Source organism: Lepidochelys kempii, chromosome 2 (genome assembly GCF_965140285.1).
Source record: "Lepidochelys kempii isolate rLepKem1 chromosome 2, rLepKem1.hap1, whole genome shotgun sequence".
Lineage (NCBI taxonomy): Eukaryota > Metazoa > Chordata > Testudines > Cheloniidae > Lepidochelys > Lepidochelys kempii.
Window position 1 is genome coordinate 71,811,569 of NC_136381.1, and position 19,873 is coordinate 71,831,441.

The 19,873-nt window shown below is 40.8% G+C and overlaps 1 protein-coding gene across 5 annotated transcripts in view; it reads left to right on the top strand.

Moving 5' to 3' along the window:
* Window positions 1–19,873, top strand: part of PXDNL (peroxidasin like) — a 291,171-nt gene that overhangs the window by 167,676 nt on the left and 103,622 nt on the right. For 3 of the 5 annotated variants that reach the window (XM_073331210.2, XM_073331214.2, XM_073331212.2), the window contains exons 5-7: window positions 11,846–11,917; window positions 13,651–13,722; window positions 17,946–18,115. In XM_073331210.2, the coding sequence (XP_073187311.2) occupies window positions 11,846–11,917; window positions 13,651–13,722; window positions 17,946–18,115 (314 nt within the window). Of the gene's footprint in view, window positions 1–11,845; window positions 11,918–13,650; window positions 13,723–17,945; window positions 18,187–19,873 lie in introns of those variants that run through there. The other 2 variants (XM_073331213.2, XM_078851534.1) reach the window with 2 other exon arrangements.

Genomic DNA, 19,873 nt, shown 5'->3' on the forward strand with positions numbered 1-19,873 from the left:
TTTGGTAAGTGTCCCTAACATATTGCTCCACATATATACACCTACATACACACTGTTGAATCTGAAACTGTGTACAATGTGTATTCAGAACAGACTGTGTAAATCTGACATTTTCTTTGCAATAGATCATATTACATTCAAAACTGTATTAATGCAATCTTTAGGGTGTAAAGGTAGGGTTGCATCCTGCGGACACTTGGCTTATGCTTAACCTTATGCAAATAAGTTGTTTTATTGAGTTCAAGTCAACAGAACTGAGAGTTCCCTGGGACTGTTCACTTGTGTAAATTTAATTATGTGCACAAGTGTTTGCTTGTTCATGGTCTTGAGCATTCAGTGGTCAGCACTTGCAAAAATTAAATGTTGCATGTGTAAGTTTAACTCTGCCCCAGAGGCAATAGGTGCCATATAAAAACTTAAGATAAGCATAAACATTTGAATACAATCCTTAATTATGTACTCATATACTATTTCTCAATAAAATAGAATACAGTTATTTTCTCACACCTTATGTGGTGAGGTCAGTGGTCATGAGCACAGTGTCCTAGGGACGTAACACTGCTGGCTGTTTCCATGTCCCGGACGGTCCACAGTCATTGCAGTAGATTCATGCTGTTAAACAGCAGTTGGAGGCACAGCAGGAACTATCCAGTCCCTTTTTTTGTAGGCTAGGATGAAAACATTCTGAAAACACCACACTTTAGAGGGATAGGAAGAAAGCCTGTGCCCTTGCTATGGTTTGGGAATTTCATAACCTCCTGCTTCTAAATCTCTTCTGCCTGGCCAAATACCATGATTGTCCCTGAGCAGAAAAAGCCCATCAGATACCTGCTCCTGACACTTCATTTGTAATATTCAAGCCCCAAGATGGTTCAAGTGCAAAGGCAACACAATGCATTTGGAAGATGGTTGCTTCTGAATGTCGATAGAAGATGAATCATATGGATGCAAAAACATGCATACACAGTGGGTGTTTTGTGATATGAATGTTTATTGATGACAGAAATTATATTAGATTTATGTCTATAAAGTGTGCTTAGGATATTTTTAACATGGGAAATGTGCATTTTTCTTTCCTCACGTACAATTTTTTAAAACATGAAAATAAACAAAAATCTGGATAAGACTGGAAGTTAGGAGGAGTTCTACTCCTAGTGCTCCCACCAATCTGATGTGTTTCCTTGGGCTAATCATTTCAGCTCTCCATTGGTTCTGTTTCCTGTTCCACCCTATATCTGCCTTATCTGTTTAGAAATTAAGCTCTGTGGAAGGGCAAAAACTGTCTTTCACTATGTGTATCCAGAGGGGCCTAGCAAAATGAGGCATCAATCTTGTTGAGAGCCTCCAGGAGCTACTGCAATACAAATAAATAATAATAAAACCAAACAAAAAAAAATCAAGAGAACAGATAAAGCATGAAAAGCTTCAGCTGAAAAGATGAGCGTTTCAGACAGCTAAGAACGTGTGAAATCAGGAGGGTTATGATAGAAAGACTTTTGCAACCTTAACAGTAGCAGATGTCTCTAAGCACCTGCTATAATATATTAGGGAGAGAGAGTATTTAGACATAAAGCATTTATCTTGTCAGGGAGGGCAGGGAGCCGACAAATTCACAGAGTAACACTTGAACACCAATTTATCTGTCCAGTGGCCTAATAGACGTTAAGCTTATTATTAAGGGGAATTTAATCTTACGCTTTAAAAAATCAAAGAACCTTGTACTGCCCTCACTTGCTACTCTCATTTCTTCATGAAATTTGAACAAAGCATGCATATTGATTTGACTTACTGGCGAGTGGGTATTCTCCATTTTTTTCATGTTTATTTTTAGGAAAGGAGGATGTATACACACCGAGCCCACCTTAAACAAAGAATGTGGTAGCTTAACATATTTATCAAGTCTCCTCTGTGCTCAGTTGCATTACATATTTGTTGCTGCTGAAACTGGCTTCTAGAGGGTGGAGTAAGGTCCAAATCTTATTTCTAACACCCATCCCAAGAGGACGGTGTGCATGATGGGAATTGCTGTATAGACTGAGTAATCTTCCCCCAAAGCTGTGGGCAGTAGGCTGCTACTTCATGGCTGCTAGTGCATCCTCAAAACTCTACAGTATTTGGTTTAGTCTTTGTAGGTTTTTTAGATGACATTTATTACTATAGTGTCTGAGCACCTCAGAAACATTTGTGGATTCAGCCTCAAACGTCTTTTAACTATCATCTCCATTTCACAGGGACCCGAAGCACAGAGATTAAATGATTCACTCAAGGTTGCACAGCAAGTTTATGGCATATCCAGGAACAGAACTTGGATCCCCAAAGTCCCAGCCTGATCCCTTAACCTCCCTAATGCAGCCCCATGGCCTGTGGAGGAAAACAGTCTACAGCTCTGTGTAGTTGTAGAAGCACCAGTTCTTCCCCTCCAGCACCTATGTGCCCAGGGCCTGGAAGCACCTGTGGTGCAGAGCTTCTTTGCATGTAAGGCTCAGATCCCGTTGTGTGAACTCTTCAAATCTTGTCCCCTTCTTTCCGCATGCACGAGTTCCCCTGCGTCAGGCCCCGCCTGCAGCGGTACAGAGTTAGGCATCATTGTAAGTTCCTGAAGGAGGGTGAAGATAGCTCCTATGCCTGTGCTTATGGTGGCTAGGTCTATGACTGTACCACAGCCAAATGTTTCAAAGTTGGACACCAAGGCTGGACTTTTTATAAGTGTTCAGCATTGGTCTAACTCGCCTCCCATTGAAATCAATGGCAAAATTCCCATTGACTTTAATGGGAGAGGAGTTAGCCCTTTGCTGAATGCTTTTGAAAATCCCACCTTTCATTCATATTCAGCCCCCTACATAATTGGCCTGATTTCGGAAAGGGCTGAACTCCCATATCTTCCATGAAATTAGTTGCACTGAAAATCTGGCTACTTTTATATAGGTACCTCAATGTCGTTTTTTTCCTGTTTTTTTTAAATCTTGGTTCATAAATAATGGTTAACTTTCAAAAAACATGTGCAGAAATCTGTACATTTTATTTTCAGCTTGGACTGGCAGTAGAAATACTGGACCACATCCTCTAAGGTGCTGAAGTCTTTGGCTCCAATTTTCCACTATATGTGAGCTGCGCTTGGACATGATTGAGAGTGGTGGCCTTTGGGAGCTGACTGTGGCTCCTTGATTCAGAACCACACAGTCCTGGAACAAATTACAGTTCTGCTGCACAATACTTCCTCCCCACCCTGACCCATCCATGTCCTGTCCCTAGAATACCCCAGAACCTCCTGTCTCCATCTCTTTATACTAGGAGGAGAGGGATGACAGCTGGCAGAAGAGGCAGCACCATTACCCCTGCCATCTGTACACAAGTGGAGAGTTCCCCTTCACAGCAGTAATTCTCATCGAGCAATTTTAGCCATTTCAAGGTCATTTTGTACTACTTAAATGCATTTCAGATAATTTGGTCTTTCAGACTCATTGACTTTCCTGGGGACTGAGGTCTCTCAGGACCTCGCAGGTGGCAGTCGGGACATGTCAGGATAGAGCCCCCTGTATATTTGCAGTACTACCAACCTTGCAAAAAAAGCAAGAACTGCTTAGCCTGTTCACAAAAGATCTATTGACTGATAGCCAGAGCAAAAATCTTTTAATAAGCTTCAGAAATGTTGAGCCTTATCTATTACTTATACAAAACCTACACTACATTGAAAATACTTTAATTAAATAAATACCTTCATTTCTAAACCATACGTAACTTTGTCTGGCTATTGGGAATTCACTTTGTCAGAAATTCCTAAATCTGGGTGGATGCTTAACAGGCAATTGAGTCTGGAAAATTTGCATCAGTTGATCAAGATTCAGGTACTGCTCAGTGTGTTGGCAGCCTGTAGCATCCTGCTAAGTAATAAAACTACTAATTTAGAGAAACTGAGTGTGATGCCACTGGCTTCAAAGGAAACCATTGTAAGGTTTATAATTGGAAAATAGGCCTCAAAAAGGAGAACAGATAACGATAAAAGCAGGAAGAAGCCAGCCAGAGACTGAAGCCAGCACAGCATACAGAAAACCTTTCATGCAGATGCTGTTGCCCTGGGAGTAAATGGGGTAAAATAGGGTTCAGCTGCAGCCACCATCCCCCTCACAACCGAGAGCCCTCAAACCCAGAACTGTGTCAGGGCGACCAGCCCCTCCAGAAATGCTGTGACCCATTGGGGTGCCCTATTTCCCCTAGCCATTGGGCCCTTGGAAAAGAGACAACAAGGAGGAGCCAGCAAGAGAGTGATGCTGGCAGAGCAGCTGCAGAAAGCAGTTCAAGCAGTTCAACCAATGAACACAGATGATGTCATCAGAGCGCTTTCTGCAGTTTTTGCTCTGGGCATTCTCTCCTCTGTGCTGATTGGCTGTATGCTCCAACTGTCCACTGCTCATTCCTTCCTCTCTCTAACTCCTTCCCCCCTTTTTTCCTTTGTATTTCTATGTAGCTAAATCTCCTCCTAACATAACCCCCCATGAAAGGATTCCAATAATAAAACAAGAGGGACATACTCATATCTCTAGTATGATATGTGCATCCATCACATTGTTCACTCTGCTTGTGTTCTTTCCCTTTCCTTTCCCTTTGCCCGTCTTGTCTATTTAGGGTATAAGTCCTTCAGGGCAGAGATATTCTCTCATTATGTGTTTGGGTGATGCCTGGCAAAATGGGGCTCCATTCTTGGCTTGCCCCTAAGCACTACTATAATAAATATGACTGATAAGCATAATAGCAGCAGCAGGTTTAAATTTGTAGCGTATTATACTGGACATTTTCACAAGTATATTTTGGAATAAAGAGTTTAAGACCTGTGCAGAGTGTGCATGTGTGTTCTGAATTCCACCCTCAGCCCCTGCAACTGATTTGATGTGTCCCTAAATTTTCCTATATTTTGCCTCCAGAAACACAAATTTAAAAAGTTTCAGAGTAGCAGCCGTGTTAGTCTGTATCCGCAGAAAGAAAAGGAGTACTTGTGGCACTTTAGAGACTAACACATTTATTTGAGCATAAGCTTTTGTGAGCTACAGCTCACTTCATTGGATGCTGTAGCTCACGAAAGCTCATGCTCAAATAAATTTGTTAATCTCTAAGGTGCCACAAGTACTCCTTTTCTTTTTACAATTTTAAAAGTGTGTTTGTCCTTATCTTTAAACCTTAATGCTGGTATTTCCACACTCCTGTAATTTTTCTGTTGGTCTATGATGCACGCAACTTGCTTAGAAGCCAATGATTTTAAACAGCTGCACGCTTACTGAGCGGGAAAAATAATTCTGTTTTCTCCTTCAATTTCTGTAAGCTAGCCTATTAGTGGCTGACAGTTCTCCTTGAAGCTGTACGTGGCTGTAGTCCAGAAATGAATTATAACATAAAATGGTAGTTACAGGCTTAGAGAAAACAATGTTAGTGCGCTGGCAGCTGTGATCAAAGCTGTGTCTAGTTCTCTGAGAGGTAGAAATCCCCAGGTGGCAATCAAAAGTTTCATGGAGCAGGATTTACAGGCTGGATTCATAGTGGGCTCAGGCCAAACAATAATATGCAGCAGAACTCAAAATCTTTCACAGGCAGAGTATATTCTTGATTCAGAACCTGAGGTACTGGGACTTTAACCATTTTCCTCTGTTAATTAAAAAGAAAAAAAAATCACCTAAAAATCCAGAAAGCATTTATTTTCTACTACTAACAAAATGTACTTAAGGATAATTTGTTTAACCTTTTGCATGCAGGTATGTATACTGGCTGGGGAACATATATCTTCTCTGGCTAGGTTTTCATTTCTGGAGTAACACAGTTTATCATTGTTGAGGAGATCAAGTGAACAAGCTCTTATTTGTTCAACCACCAAAGAAAGCATGTCATCAGGTCAGAGCACTGGTTTAGATGAAGGACTATTTGCTTTTGATGTATTGGATAACTTTTCTGAGGGTGAAAGATAACTCTTCCTGCCTTAGAGTATCTTATGGTAACTCAGAAATATGATTGCAGGTGCCAGAAATTTGTAACAATGTCAGCTGGACCATTTTGATTTGGGATGACCTAGTTTGAGAGCTTCAAATACATTTACTTATGTGGACAGTTTCTTGACATGGTATACGGCAAATGTTAGAAATATACAACCTGTGGTCCTATATGTCTATGTAAATTGTTCATAGATTCCAAGGCAAGAAGGGACCATTGTGATCTAATCTGACTTCCTGTGTAACACAGGCCATAGATATAATTCCTAGAGCAGATCTTTTAGAAAACAACCTCCAGTCTTGATTTAAAAACAGTCAATGGTGGAGAATCCACCACTACCCATGACCAATTGTTCCAATGGTTAATTATTGTCACTGTTAAAAATGTATGCCTTATTTCCTCTCTGAATTTGTCTAGCTTCAACTTCCAGTCACTGGATCTTGTTATACCATTCTCTGATAGACTGAAGAGCACATTATCAAATATTTGTTCCACATGTAGATACTTACAGACTGTAATCAAGTCATCCCTTAACCTTCGTTGTTAAGGTAAATAGATTGAGCTCTAAGTCTATCACTGTAAGGTGTATTTTCTAATCCTGTAATCATTTGTATGGCTCTTCTCTGAATCCTTTCCAATTTATCACCATACTTCTTGAATTGTGGGCACCAGAACTGGACACAGTATTCCAGCAGTGGTCACACTAATGCCAAATATAGGGGTAAAATAACCTCTCTACTCCTACTCAACATCCCCCTGTTTATGCATCCCAGGATCTCATTAACTCTTTTGGCCGCAGCATCAACCTGGGAGCTCATGTTCAGCTGACTATCCACCAAGACCCCACATCTTTTTTTCAGAGTCACTACTTACCAGGAGAGAGTCCCCCATTCTGTAAGTGTGGCCTATATTCCCACATGTATACATTTACATTTAGCTGTATTCAAACACATTAGGAGAGATTGTGTTCAGTTAAGGGACTAAGGACCCTGCTGGAGTAAAGATACGAATTGCGTCACACCCTGTCCTAATCTGGCTCACTGTGGAGGATTTACCCTTGGGAGAGGGCAGGCACTGTTTCCAGCACCACCCTAGTATAGGATTTACATGGGAGAAAGGCAGTTATGTCTGTTGGGAGCGCTGTAGCTATAAGGTGTCCATATTTCTAAAATCAAACCTCCAGGAATCGTTGGTGGAAATATTTTATTTTTTATTTTTTTGGAGAGGGCAGAGAGTTTGCCAAATCCACAGGTGCTCTGGTTCCTGTTTTCAGTCTGCACTGCCTGGGTTGAAAAAACTCCACATGGAGTAACAGAGCAGATGAAAAAGAGGCTGAGCTTTGCCTATACCACCTTCAACCTTTTTTTTCCTCTTGCTTCCCACCACTCTGTTTAGGGCAACAACCAGTGCCACCCACTTTTTGGGATGCAGTGGCTACCAAGTGCTACTGCAACCTCCTCTCTGGAAATTTTCCACCACTTGGAGCCCTGTACACTGGTTATTGCCAGTGAAAGTGAAACTGTGTATTGCTAAAGAGATTTAAATAGTCAAACAGAAACCTGAAAAAGGCTGCCATGACAACTGTGGATTGTGGATTTTTCCAATTCAAGTATGATTTAAAAATAGCAGTGTAAAATAGGAGACCAAAAATCTGGTACAAAAAGTCCAATTGTAAAGTTTGAATTTTAGTATTATTTTCGTAAACTTTTATTTATGATCATAAGATGACAGTAGAGGTCTTTCTATTATTCAGTGCTAATGGAAGAAACATCACTAGGTGTTTGCCTGTGTCTAGCAAATGGTCATGGCAGCTGTAGCAAGAGAATAAACCAAAGTGAAAGCCCTGAAGGCTCCTCTCTCCAGGGAAACCAGGTAGATCTTGGCGCTCAGCCAATGTTTGATCCCTCTTACCATGGGATCCATTCACACAATACTCCGAGTCTCTCTGTTCCCTTTGGGAGTTACAATATCCCTCACTTCCCGGAGAGGAACTCAGGCTTCCTCAGATGCCCAAGGACAAGGAGAAAGAATCAGACCCAACCCCATATTCTTTACTTGATGATTACAGGCAGTTCCAGGACCTATTAAGGAGGGTTGCTGAGACTCTCCAGATTTCTCTGCAGGGGGTACAAGAGACTCCTCAAAAGCCCTTGGACATTTTGCATAGTGAAAGGCCTAGGAGGTTTATGCTGCCCTTTAATTAATGGAGCTTGCTAAGGTCATCTGGCATACACCGTTCATTTGTGTCTCTAAGAGGACTGAAAAGAAATACGACATGCCAGCCAAGGTAGCAGAATTTTTATTTTACCAGATCCACTCTGTTAGATAAGGATGTTAAACATCTAGACCTATTGGGCAGGAAAGTTTTCACTTCTATCAGCCTTTTCATATAGCCAATTGCCAAGCATTAACCTCAAAATACAATTTTTGTCAGTTGCTCTAAGTTAGTGGAATAGATGGACAAACACCCACAAGAGCACAGATCACATTCTGATTGAGGAGGGTAAATTAATCACCAGATCATCTCTCCAAGCCTCTGTTGATGCAGCAGAAACAGCTGTTGTTTCAAGGGCAATGGCTATTGTCACACATTGAGCATCCTGTCTTCATTCCTCAGGATTCTCTGGGGAAGTATAATCTACAGTGGAGGATATGTCTTGTGAAGGGAACAACATGTTCAGGAATAAAACAGATGAATCTGTACACTGACTGGGGGATTCAAGGGCAACCCTCTGCTAACTGAGGATCTACATTCTAGCGCCAAGGAGGAAGTACCACAGACCTCAGTCATACAAGCCTCAGACAGTGCCTCAACACTTCTACCACCAAAGGGCGTATAAACCTCCATGGAAGTGACAAAAGCTGGAGCAGGGTACACATAATGCTTCCCCTTCTTCCAACCGCAACCTCCTGCTAAGAAATATTTTTGACGGTACTTTCAAGAGCTGCAAAGCACTCCAAATACCCCATTCATCAATCATGAGCCCCAAGACCCAATTTGGGAGTCGACTGGCCCACTTTGCCCAAACTTGGTGGGTGATAACAGACAGATGGATTGTTGACATAGAATCGTAGAAGATTAGGGTGGGAAGAGACCTAGTCTCTAGAGATCTAGTCCAACCCCGTGCTCAAAGCAGGACCAACACCAACTAAACCATCCCAGCCAGGGCTTTGTCAAGTCGGGCCTTAAAAACTTCTAAGGATGGAGATTCCACCACCTTCCTAGGTAACCCATTCCATTGCTTCACCACCCTCCTAGTGAAATAGTTTTCCCTAATATCCAACCTAGACCTCCCCCATTGCAATTTAAGACCATTGCTCCTTGTTCTGTCATCTGCCACCACTGACAACAGCCTACCTCCATCCTCTTTGGAACTCATCATACATCATACACTCCGGCTGTACTATAGTATTCCTCTGCTTTCCCTCCACCCCCAAAAATCCCTTCCCTGTTCCTCTTGAGGGACCACTCTCAGGAGAGGATGTCATTAAATAAGGGAACGTCCTCCTCCTTCAGGGATCTATAGAGAAGGTCCTCTTCAACATTTTACTGAAAATAATTTCTCATTGAAAAAGGAAGGGAGGATGGAGACCCATCTTAGACCTCAGACAACTCCTTGTCTTTATCTGAAAACTGAGGTTTAAATGGTCACACTGGCATCAATAATTTCCTCACTGAACAGAGACAACTGGTTCTCAGCTTTTGATATGAAGGATGCCTATGTCCACATAGACCTCCACCCCTCACACAGAAGGTTCCTGAGGTTCTCCAAGGACAGGCACCACTACCACTATAGGGTACTCTCCTTTGGCTTTGCAACAGTACACTTGTAGGTACCCTTCATGCTATCAGTAGTAGCAGCTTACTTGGAGCACTGCAGGTCATCAGTTTTTCCCTATTTAGTATTGCTAGCAGTGCCTTTAAGTCCGCACCCACGGTATTAAACTTAGAAAATGCATGCTTGGGGCAGTTCAGGTCATATTTAACAATAGTATAAAAGAGTCCACTAGAAAATAGTACATAGCCAACTGGAAATATTTATCAGTTATCAGATAACCCCTGAGGACTCTGACATGCTGACTATTTTAGAATATCTTCTTTCCTTAAATACCAAGGGTGTCTCACTTACTTTACTACAGGTTCATTTGGTAGTATCAGTGCCTGTCACTGGATCACTTGATGATTACCTGTTCTGTTCATTCCATCTGGGGCACCTGGCATTGGCCACTGTTGGAAGACAGGATATTAGGCTAGATGGACCTTTGGTCTGACCCAGTATGGTCGTACTTATGTTCTTATGATAACAACTCTATCTTCACCCATCCTGTAGCAGTACTTTTTTGAAAGGCCTGGTTATAACCGTTCCTCCTGTGAGTAGGTATACTCTGATGTGAGGCCTGAATTTTCTCCTCTGAGCAGTAACAAGACCTCCATTTGAACCCTTGGCTTTTTGGTCCTTATCCCTCTTATCCATGAAAGTCACCTTTCTAATTGCCTTCACCTTAGCTATAAGGGTGGTGAACTGGGACCCTTCAGGGCGATCTGCCATATACAGTCTTTCAACAAGGATAAGAATGCTCTGAGGCTACATTCTAAGTTTACTCCTAAACTGATCTTGGATTTCCATCTAAATCAGACAATCCACCTATCTCCATTCTTCCAAAAACTTCACCCAGGTGGCCTCTCTCCACAGACATCCACTGAGCTGGAGTGTTTTACCTACAAAGAACAAGACCATTTAGAAAATCACCTGCACGATTTGTATCATTCACAGAATGGATGAGAGTGGAAACAGTCTCCTCCTAAAGACCTAAAGGATTTTGGGGTGGATTCTGCTGTGTTAGAAGTTGACAAACACCCCTGCACTACAGGGTCTGAGAGGTCACTCTACTGGAGCCCAGACCACCTCTGTAGCCTTCATTCAAGACATTCCTATTGTTGAAATCTGTAAAGTAGCTACGTGGGGTTCAGTGAATGTCTTATCAAGACATTGTGCCTTTGTGGATGCTTCTGAAGATGGTGTCTCTCTCAGTACAGTCATACTCCTTTCAGAAGTATTGCAGAGGTCCTCACAACCTTCTCCTCAATAAGCACTGCTTGGCAATCACCCACAATGGAATACACATAGGGACTAGCACTCGAAGAAGAAAGAGAAGTTACTTACCTTATACGAGAACTAGAGTTCTTTGAGATGCGTGATCCCTATCTGTATTCCACTACCTGCCCTGCTTCAGATCCTAACACATGCTTCATGGTAGAGAAGGAACTGGAGGTAGGCAGTCTGCACTGCCCTTAGGCTTTTGTCTGGGAGCACAAGGAGGAGAAGGGTGCAGGAGCAGACTTACAGACTCTGCTAGCAATACTCTTCCAGTTTCGGGCTCATGGAGCTCACTTGCACCCTTAGTGGAGTACACATAGGGTCCACACATCTTGAAGAACTTCAGTTACTGTACAAAGTAAGAACTCTCTCTTTTCACTGATTCTTTGTCCTTAATGCAAATGTTACTGTGTTTGGCCACTTGTTACACATCCTTTTTCTGTTGTTTAGCCCAAATGAGTTTCATTAAACAGTATAATAAGTTCAGCAGGCATTCTTCTGTTCAGTTACAGACGGTGATGGCTTGGAGCCACTACCTGCTGGTAGACATCAGCTTCACCTCTTCTGTATCAGTGGGTTCTTAGATTGGCACTGTGAACAGCAGGGAAAACGATTGTTAAAAATACATGGATTTCCTGTTTACAGAGATTGTGTTCTGTGGGTTTGTTGGGTTCTTTCAGCATTTTCAGCCAATGCTGCTGATTTCCTTTCTATCCAATTTCTTCACAATGTCCAGAAAAGATGAGATAACTATATTGATGGTCTTTCCACAGGTATATTCACTTCAATCAAATAGAAACAGTCAAGCCAGAAACCTTCAGAGACCTCCCAAAATTAGAAAGATTGTAAGTGCTGGTTGGGCAAACTTTTCATTAGTTCTGTGTTCTTGATTTGTCTTCCTCATTCAAAATCTGACTTACCTAAATAAATTCTGTGCCCTTTTATCTACAGAAGTGCTGAAAAGTAGAGGAAATTCTGTAATAGTCACCCTAGTAAGAGAGTAAGATTTTGTAATGTAGATTTCCTTCACAAACCCTCCAGCCAAGAAGAACTCTTTCAAGTCTGAATTGTATTTTCAGTGAATTGACTTTAGATCTCTCTGAAAGTGAGTTTAGATGTCTTTCAAGTAACAAAAGACATGATTTCCATCAAAACTCCAGAATTCTGTTCTGTTGCAGAATCTGTTTGGCATGATACCTTTAAATGTGACTCATTTAAGGCTCATCTCCTCTGTGGATTTACCTCAGTTACAGCCATCAGTTGCCAGACCCCTCTCAAAGCTGCAAACCTGTAGTGTGAACAGGCAAAAGCTACTTCTACACTGCACTCTTCTGTTCGTGGCTTGTAGAGTATGTAGTCCAGTAGCTCCCCTAGCATGAGTTTAAGTAGCAGTGATGACAGTGAGGTGTGGCTTAGGTGAGTAAAATACAGACTTGCCCTGAAGGGTGTAACCTACATGGCTTTCTACTCACCCAAGCCGTGCTCTCCTGTCTACACTGCTATTTTTAGCCATGTAGTGTCCCACTGCCTCCCAGCTGCTAGCGCCTTTCCCCACGGCAGGAAAAGACTCCAGTAGCTCTGGCAGTGGGGAGGAATTGGAGAAAGACTCCACCAGAGGGAAAGCGTCCAGCAATGGGGAAAGGCTCTGCCATCTCCCTACTGAGAGAGCCCTTCCCCGCCAAAGGGACAGAGTGCAGCAGCTCCCCACTACTGCAGGGAAACTCTGTCAGGGATGGAAAAGCTCTTCTAGGGAGAGCTGCTGAATCTTCCCCATCCACCCCCCCGGCCTTCCCCCTGCCCGAGCCTTTCACTGACATGTGCAACTATACACCACAGTGTGGACACAGCCTGCTTTTCTCCGTGACTACACATTCCCTACATACCGCCTACAGTGGCGTGTAACGTAGACATAGCCAAAATGTCACAATTTCTGCCAGTGGAGATTATGCTAGTTTCAAGCAGAGCTAAATGCGACCAGTGCAAATAGTTGCTTTGTCAATGGTTTGCATTGGAGTGGCTACATCACTTAGTGATGGCACTAATCTGGATAAATCCGCAGGGTAGAGAAGGCCTTAAATAGAAATGAAAAAGATTATGCTACATCACTTACCCATTGCTGACACATAACCACCTCTGAATGGGGAAACATTACAGTTGTTTCACAGTAAGTCTACACAATGCCTTAGAACCAAAAGTGAAGCATGAGTTATCCAGTTGAAACCACAGGAGGAATTTATACAGGAAGTATTTAATTACAAAGTTTGAATTTGATCAGGATACCGCTATTCTTGTGGGGAAACAAAGGCCATTAGCTATAAATGACTCAGATATTGCTTTTGTCATCTGAAAGAAATATAATCAATATTTATTAGTAACCTGTGGTTGAATAATAAACCCCTCCTCCCTTAGCCTTAGCTTTTATAAAACGACAACTTTACTAATTTGTTAATATTATGCAAGGGTTTTTTATTGTCAGATTTTAAAATATACAATGCAGAGCCATGTTCTTTGTAATATATTAATATCTAATTCTGCAAAGGAATCTGTCAGTTATTAAGGCATATCTTCTGTTCCTCAGATTTCTGCATAACAATAAGTTGTCTAAGATCCCAGCTGGAAGTTTTTCTCATCTGGATTCACTAAAGAGACTGTAAGTTTTGGAAAATAATTTTGTAAATAATGATACTCCTGTTCTACTGCAAAACTGTGTGAACTGTGAAGACAGGTTTTTAATTAGGTTAGTTAAATGAAGACCACAGCTTTCTTATAATGTGGTGTTGGCATGCTTTTCACCATGGGACAGAGGAAGTGACATATTGTACTGTGTTTGTTCTAATGTTTCATAAGAAGTGAAATGTGAATGGAAATTAAAAGAAATTCCATAAGACACAAAGCTGAAAGACAAGGCATGGAAGGGGAGAACAAGGCTGAAGAATGAGAAATGAGGGTGAAGGCAAATGAGGCGAAGGGAAGGAATGTGGATAGCAGTTACTAAATATGGAATAAGGGGAATTAAGACTAAATCAGGACAGAATTTGGTGACTCTCAGTTAATAGAAATGGATGTCCTGTTTGTAGACATGAGAACCAAATGGTCCATTTAATTTTATATGCCTGCAAATATCATGCATTCTGTTCTTCCATGTCCTATTTGGCCAGCAAATGGACATACATTTTTTCTTAGAGAGAGTTTTCCATGACTAATAAAACATTGGTTAAAGTTTAAGGAGCCTCACATGGTCCTTTCTTGTCGCACCTCCTGCCTTTTCCTTTTCACATCTCATAATCAGTTAGAGAGCTACAGGTGTGAGACTTCGAAACTTAAATTTTACCCCTCTTTTTGCTGTTTGTTCCTCAACTGTAGTTACTAACCAATGATGTCTCCAAAACCAGATGTGGAAATTCCTGCTTCGGGGTTCAATCCTATCCCCCCTTGAATTTGGTGGGATTTTGCCTCCTATTTCCATGGGACCAGGACTGGGCTCTAAACTCTAAAAAGTCTCCAGGCCATAAGGATTTATTTGAATTAGCAAATTGGTCCCAGTTCAGCAAAGCACTGAAGTACAGTCTTAGGTCCATCCCTATTCAGTAAAGTATTTCAGCACATGCTTAAAATCAAATAGGTCTTTAAGTCCCAGTGGAGAAGTACATGCTTAAAGTTAAGTAAGAGATGATGGGCTGTAACATATGTTTAAAATTCAGTAGTTGTCAAAGCAGTTTGCTGAATTATGGCCGAAGAGAGAACATTTGCAACTTTACTGTCTTAACCTTTATCCTTGAAACTGTGAGGGTAGGTCTATATCACAATTAGACACTCGCGACTGGCCCGTGCCAGCTAACATGGGCTTTCAGGGCTCGGGCTGCATGCCCGTTTAATTGTGGTGTAGATGTTCTGGCTCAGGTTACCACCGAAGCGCTGTACCCTGCCACCACGCAAAATCATAGAGTCTGGGCTCCAGCCTGAGTCTGGCGTCTATGTGGCCATTAAACAGACCCGAAGCCCGAGCCCCACAAGCCCAAATCAGCTGTCAAAGGCCAACCATGGGTTTTTAATTGCAGTGTAGACATACCCTTAAAGTTTACAGAAGTAAAAAACAGAGCCTAGCTCCTTAGTTTGCTCCTTACCAAAAGCTAGGAACATAAGAACACCAAGGAAAAGAGAACACCAACACCGTATGGTTCATCACTGTGTTCTAAGTGAGTGATGCTAAATGAGAAATTGAGGATTCATATGACTTGGTATTACTAATACCTCCATAGGGGCCTATTCTCCTGTCAATATGTGAGTGTAATTCCTTTTGGTGATGATGGGAACTATGTATGTATACTGAGGTGAGACTATTCTCTGTAGTGTTTTGGAACTAGATGTGCCATTTACACAGAAGCCAATTGCCAGCTTACAATATTGATCAAAAAGAGTGAACATTGAAATCATTTCCAGGGAAACACTTTGATTAGTTCAGTTGATTTTTTTTTTTTGTATTTGATTCCAGAATTCTGAAACTCAGAAATAAACAGCTACAAAGCAAGTAAGCCTGCTACTCCTGGTGGGCAGCTAAAGAAAAGGAGAGAGCCGAAAGGGCCACACTGTTACAGAAAGGTGCTTTAAATGTGTTTATAGGCTTAATCTGTTTACCTTCAGAAAGCCTCACCTTTTAATAAGAAAAGAACCATTTGAAAAATAGCTTTCGGGGGGATGGTTTTATAGAATAAGTGGCTAAGTTACTGTAATCATCCTGAACATGTTAGCATCCCTTAAAGATGAGAGAGAGAGAGAGGGAGGGCTTGTCTACACTTTTATACTCATGCTATAGCAGCAGAGCTTCACTGGTGCAGCTGTGACACTGTAGCACTTCAGTGAAGATGCTGCTGGGTGGGCTTTGCCCACCTCACAAAGAGATGATAGCTATATTGACAGGAGAAGCCCTCCCATCAACAGAGTGCTGTCTACACTTGGGGTTAGGTTGGTATAACTGCGTTGCTCAGGGGAGAGGATTTTCCACCCCCGTGAGCAACGCAGGTATACCGACATAAGTTGCTAATGTACACCAAGTGTGTGTGTGTGTGTGTGTGTGTAGGTAGGGGGTTGGGATAGGGAAGGACGCTCCATTAGTTAGGGCATTAGCCGCAGTCTTGGGAGACCGGTATTCAATACCCTGCTCTGCCACAGACTTCCTTTGTGATCTAGGAGCCTCAGCGTCCGTATCTCAGCTCCTCTTCTGTAAACTGGAGATAATAGTACTCCCCTAGCTCACAGGGCTGTTGTGAAGATCAGTAGGTTAAAGTTATGGAGGCACTCAGATGATGGAAGTCATTTAAGTACCTGAAATAAATGGAAATCAATATTCCTTTCAAGTTACAGCAGTTGACCTCATCATCATGACATATTCCTTGCAGTTGAACAATCTAAAATGCAGTATGTAGCAGGCTCTGAATGTATTGTGTGATGATAGAACGTTAAGGGCAATAATCTGACACTAATAACCAAATAGATATTACAAGGGTGTTTTTTATAATGTACAGGTTAGAAAAAAGAGCCCCTAAAAATTTTATTCTTTGAAAAATTGAATCCCAGAAATATGATATACCCAAGATAAAATAAGGAGTACTTGTGGCACCTTAGAGACTAACCAATTTATTAGAGCAAGATAAAATGTATACATGCATTCAAATACTATCTTAGAAACTGAGAAAAGATCATGAAAACTTTACAAAAACAACTGTACATTTCAATGTCCATGGCTGTTAGTTCAGTCATGTCATTTTTAAAGTTTATAGGAATGGCCATACTGGGTCAGACTAAAGGTCCATCTAGCCCAGTATCCTGTCTTCCAACAGTGTAATGGACCTGAAGGGTTCAGTTTTCAAATTCCTGGCTGCCTCTGTCTTTAAATAGTGTGAGTTTTTTGAATGGCATAATTATTAATGTTACTTTTAGGACCAAGCCTTATTCTAGACCATGGTTGTCATATAAGTGAAACCAACACATAGATAAACCAGATAGTTGTTGTTTTTTAATAAAGGCATCCATTAGTTACAGCTAAATGAGTCATGTGGCGGTTCAGTTAGGTGGATCTGTGTTGGGAAGGAGCGGAAGCACATTTCTAGAGGACCCAGCAAAACATTTAAACCACATACGTAGTTTTAAACATGCACATGAATCCCATGGAATTTCAGCAGAAGCTTACGGTGGAGTAGGAATGGTCTTAAGCACATTATTTAAGTGCTATGCCAAACTGGGGCCAGAGCAAGGTGTAAGGTATAGTAAGAGGTCCCTGAGGACACATGGGTCTCCCCACACCCTGCCCAGAAATGCTGCTGCACCCAGCTGTGACACTACGCAACAAACTCCTTTTGTCACTGAAGTGCTGGGAAACAGATTATATCCTGCAACTGTGTACTGGTGTGGAGAGAAAGTTATCCATGCATCCACTTCCCTCTGTAGTGTACTGAGTAGGGACAGCTATAGCTGATCCCTTCCTGTACGTAGCCAGATTTTCTAATGGATATTTGCACTGTGTGGCTATTAATGTTCTGTGCTGAATTATACTGGAGCTGAAAGGCAGTTGACTGTTGTTTTTGAGATTACCTTTTTATTCCAACATATTGAAGACACATCATTTTTGAACAATAGATTGTAATATTGAGCAGGGAAGGAGGAAGGAAGGAAATACAAAATGTAACAAGCCAGAGATTTTTACTGTGTGTGCATATGTATGTATGTATGTATGTGAACACACACAGATTATCTATTTAGTTATTTTGAAGGAACTACAATAGCATTAAAAGAGTAAAAGTGATGTTACATATAATCAAGTTGGTGACTTTTTTAATGTGCATTCTCGACACTTGTTTTTATTTCATGTATGCACAGACGCCTGGACTCTAATGCCTTAGTGTGTGACTGTGAATTAATGTGGTTGGCTGAACTAATAAAAGAATATACCAGGAATGGAAATACTCAAGCTGCTGCCACCTGTGAATATCCCAAGAGACTTCAGGGCAGGTCTGTTGCATCGTTAATAGTAGAAGAATTCAACTGTGGTAAGTTAAGTTGGCTGCATGCATCTTTGGAGAGAAAATTCTTTGTGTGCCTTCTGGCTTTAAGCCTACAGGTATCTATTTTTATATATTATGGAAAATAAACTAAAATTATTTAATTTCATTAAAATATCATTGAAATGCTTAAAATATGGGTGCTTTTGGTTTAGTCAGAAGGCCTTTAAAATGAAGAACTATTGAAGTCTTTGATTATGATCAGTTCTTTTCCCCGTAGAATACATCTTAAAGTAGAACCTTGCTAAACTAGACTATGTGCATTCCCACAATTAGCATGCAGGAAATAGTTTCTCTGCATTTCTCTGCAAAGATTTTCTAGAATAGGTTGTAGTGAAATCTTATATTACTACAACTTCATTTTTTTTAAATCAACTGCAATATACTAGTGAGTATTATAAAGACAGAAAACTAAACTATACTCCAAAAATAAAGGCATGAAGTACATTGTATGATGGTATATTTGTTGTTGTGTGTGCGCAAATTAACAAAGTTCTCATGTGTTATCACTCAAAAACACCAGGGACCAATTTCTCAGTCTGAGTTAACATTGTTTATACGGTAGGGTGCCAATCCTGCAAAGATTTATGCCCTTGCCTCTCCATACGCACAGTGCTTTTAATGGGGTTATTAATAATGTGTAAAGAAAAGGACATCAATAATTATTTGCAGGGTCTTGGATTTTGTGTGTATGTGTTGTTCAGTAGAGACTCCACAGTTAAGTTTGCAACGATACTTAATTTCTCTGTGGAAAGTTATGTCTTGGATTGTATTTTTCTATCAAGGAATGTCAGTTTGAAGACATGGTTTCATGTCATGTTTTAAAGTAAATTCAGACAGAGAAATTTGTTTATGTAGTGTTTTCTAAGTGTGAACCAAATGCTGGAGATATCTGGAAAGAGAGTGGAATTCCTCCCTTCTTGCAAATAGGCATAATAATGCAGTTCAAGAGAAGCATTAATGTTTTTTTTTGTTATACTGGCTGGGGCCAGCATCCCCCCAAAGCCCCACGGTGTGGTGTTCTATCTGTCAATCCATCTCGCCCTTCCTCTTTCACCATGATAGTAACGATGTCCATGGTAATAAAAGGAATAATTTGCATGGGGAGCCATTATCTGGTCATGTTGGCCACATATGAACATGAAGGGCAGAAAAGCACTACATACTTATAATAATAATAATTAATAATACAAGAACTAGAAAACATCCAATTAAATTAAAAGGCATTGGATTTAAGGTGGATGAAGGAGATTTTCTTTTTCATAATGTATATAAGTTATACTGTGAAACTCTTTGCCACAAGATATGACTGAGGCAAAAGAACAGGATTTAAAAATAGGATTAGACTTGTATATTAAGCAATAACATTTTATTCACTGTTTCATTTGGTAGAAATAAAATGTTGTAAGAAAGATAGTATAAAACAAAGCAGTAAACAACTGCTTAACTCATTACCTGTACACCTTTTGTAGGATTATTTTAATCTTGATTGTTTAACTAAAGAAAGGGACTTGAGGGTTGAATGTAGTTTTATAGAGGTTATTAAATACCCTTAACTATAGCAACTAATAGCATAAGATATCATAAGGCAAAAATAGTATTAGATTATGATTTGGCTAACAAACTAAAAAAAATCTATATAACCATTTTTTAGAATTAAATCACACAACCATAGTAAAAATAACTCATACACAATCACTATGACAGGTTTCAGAGTAGCAGCCATGTTAGTCTGTATCCACAAAA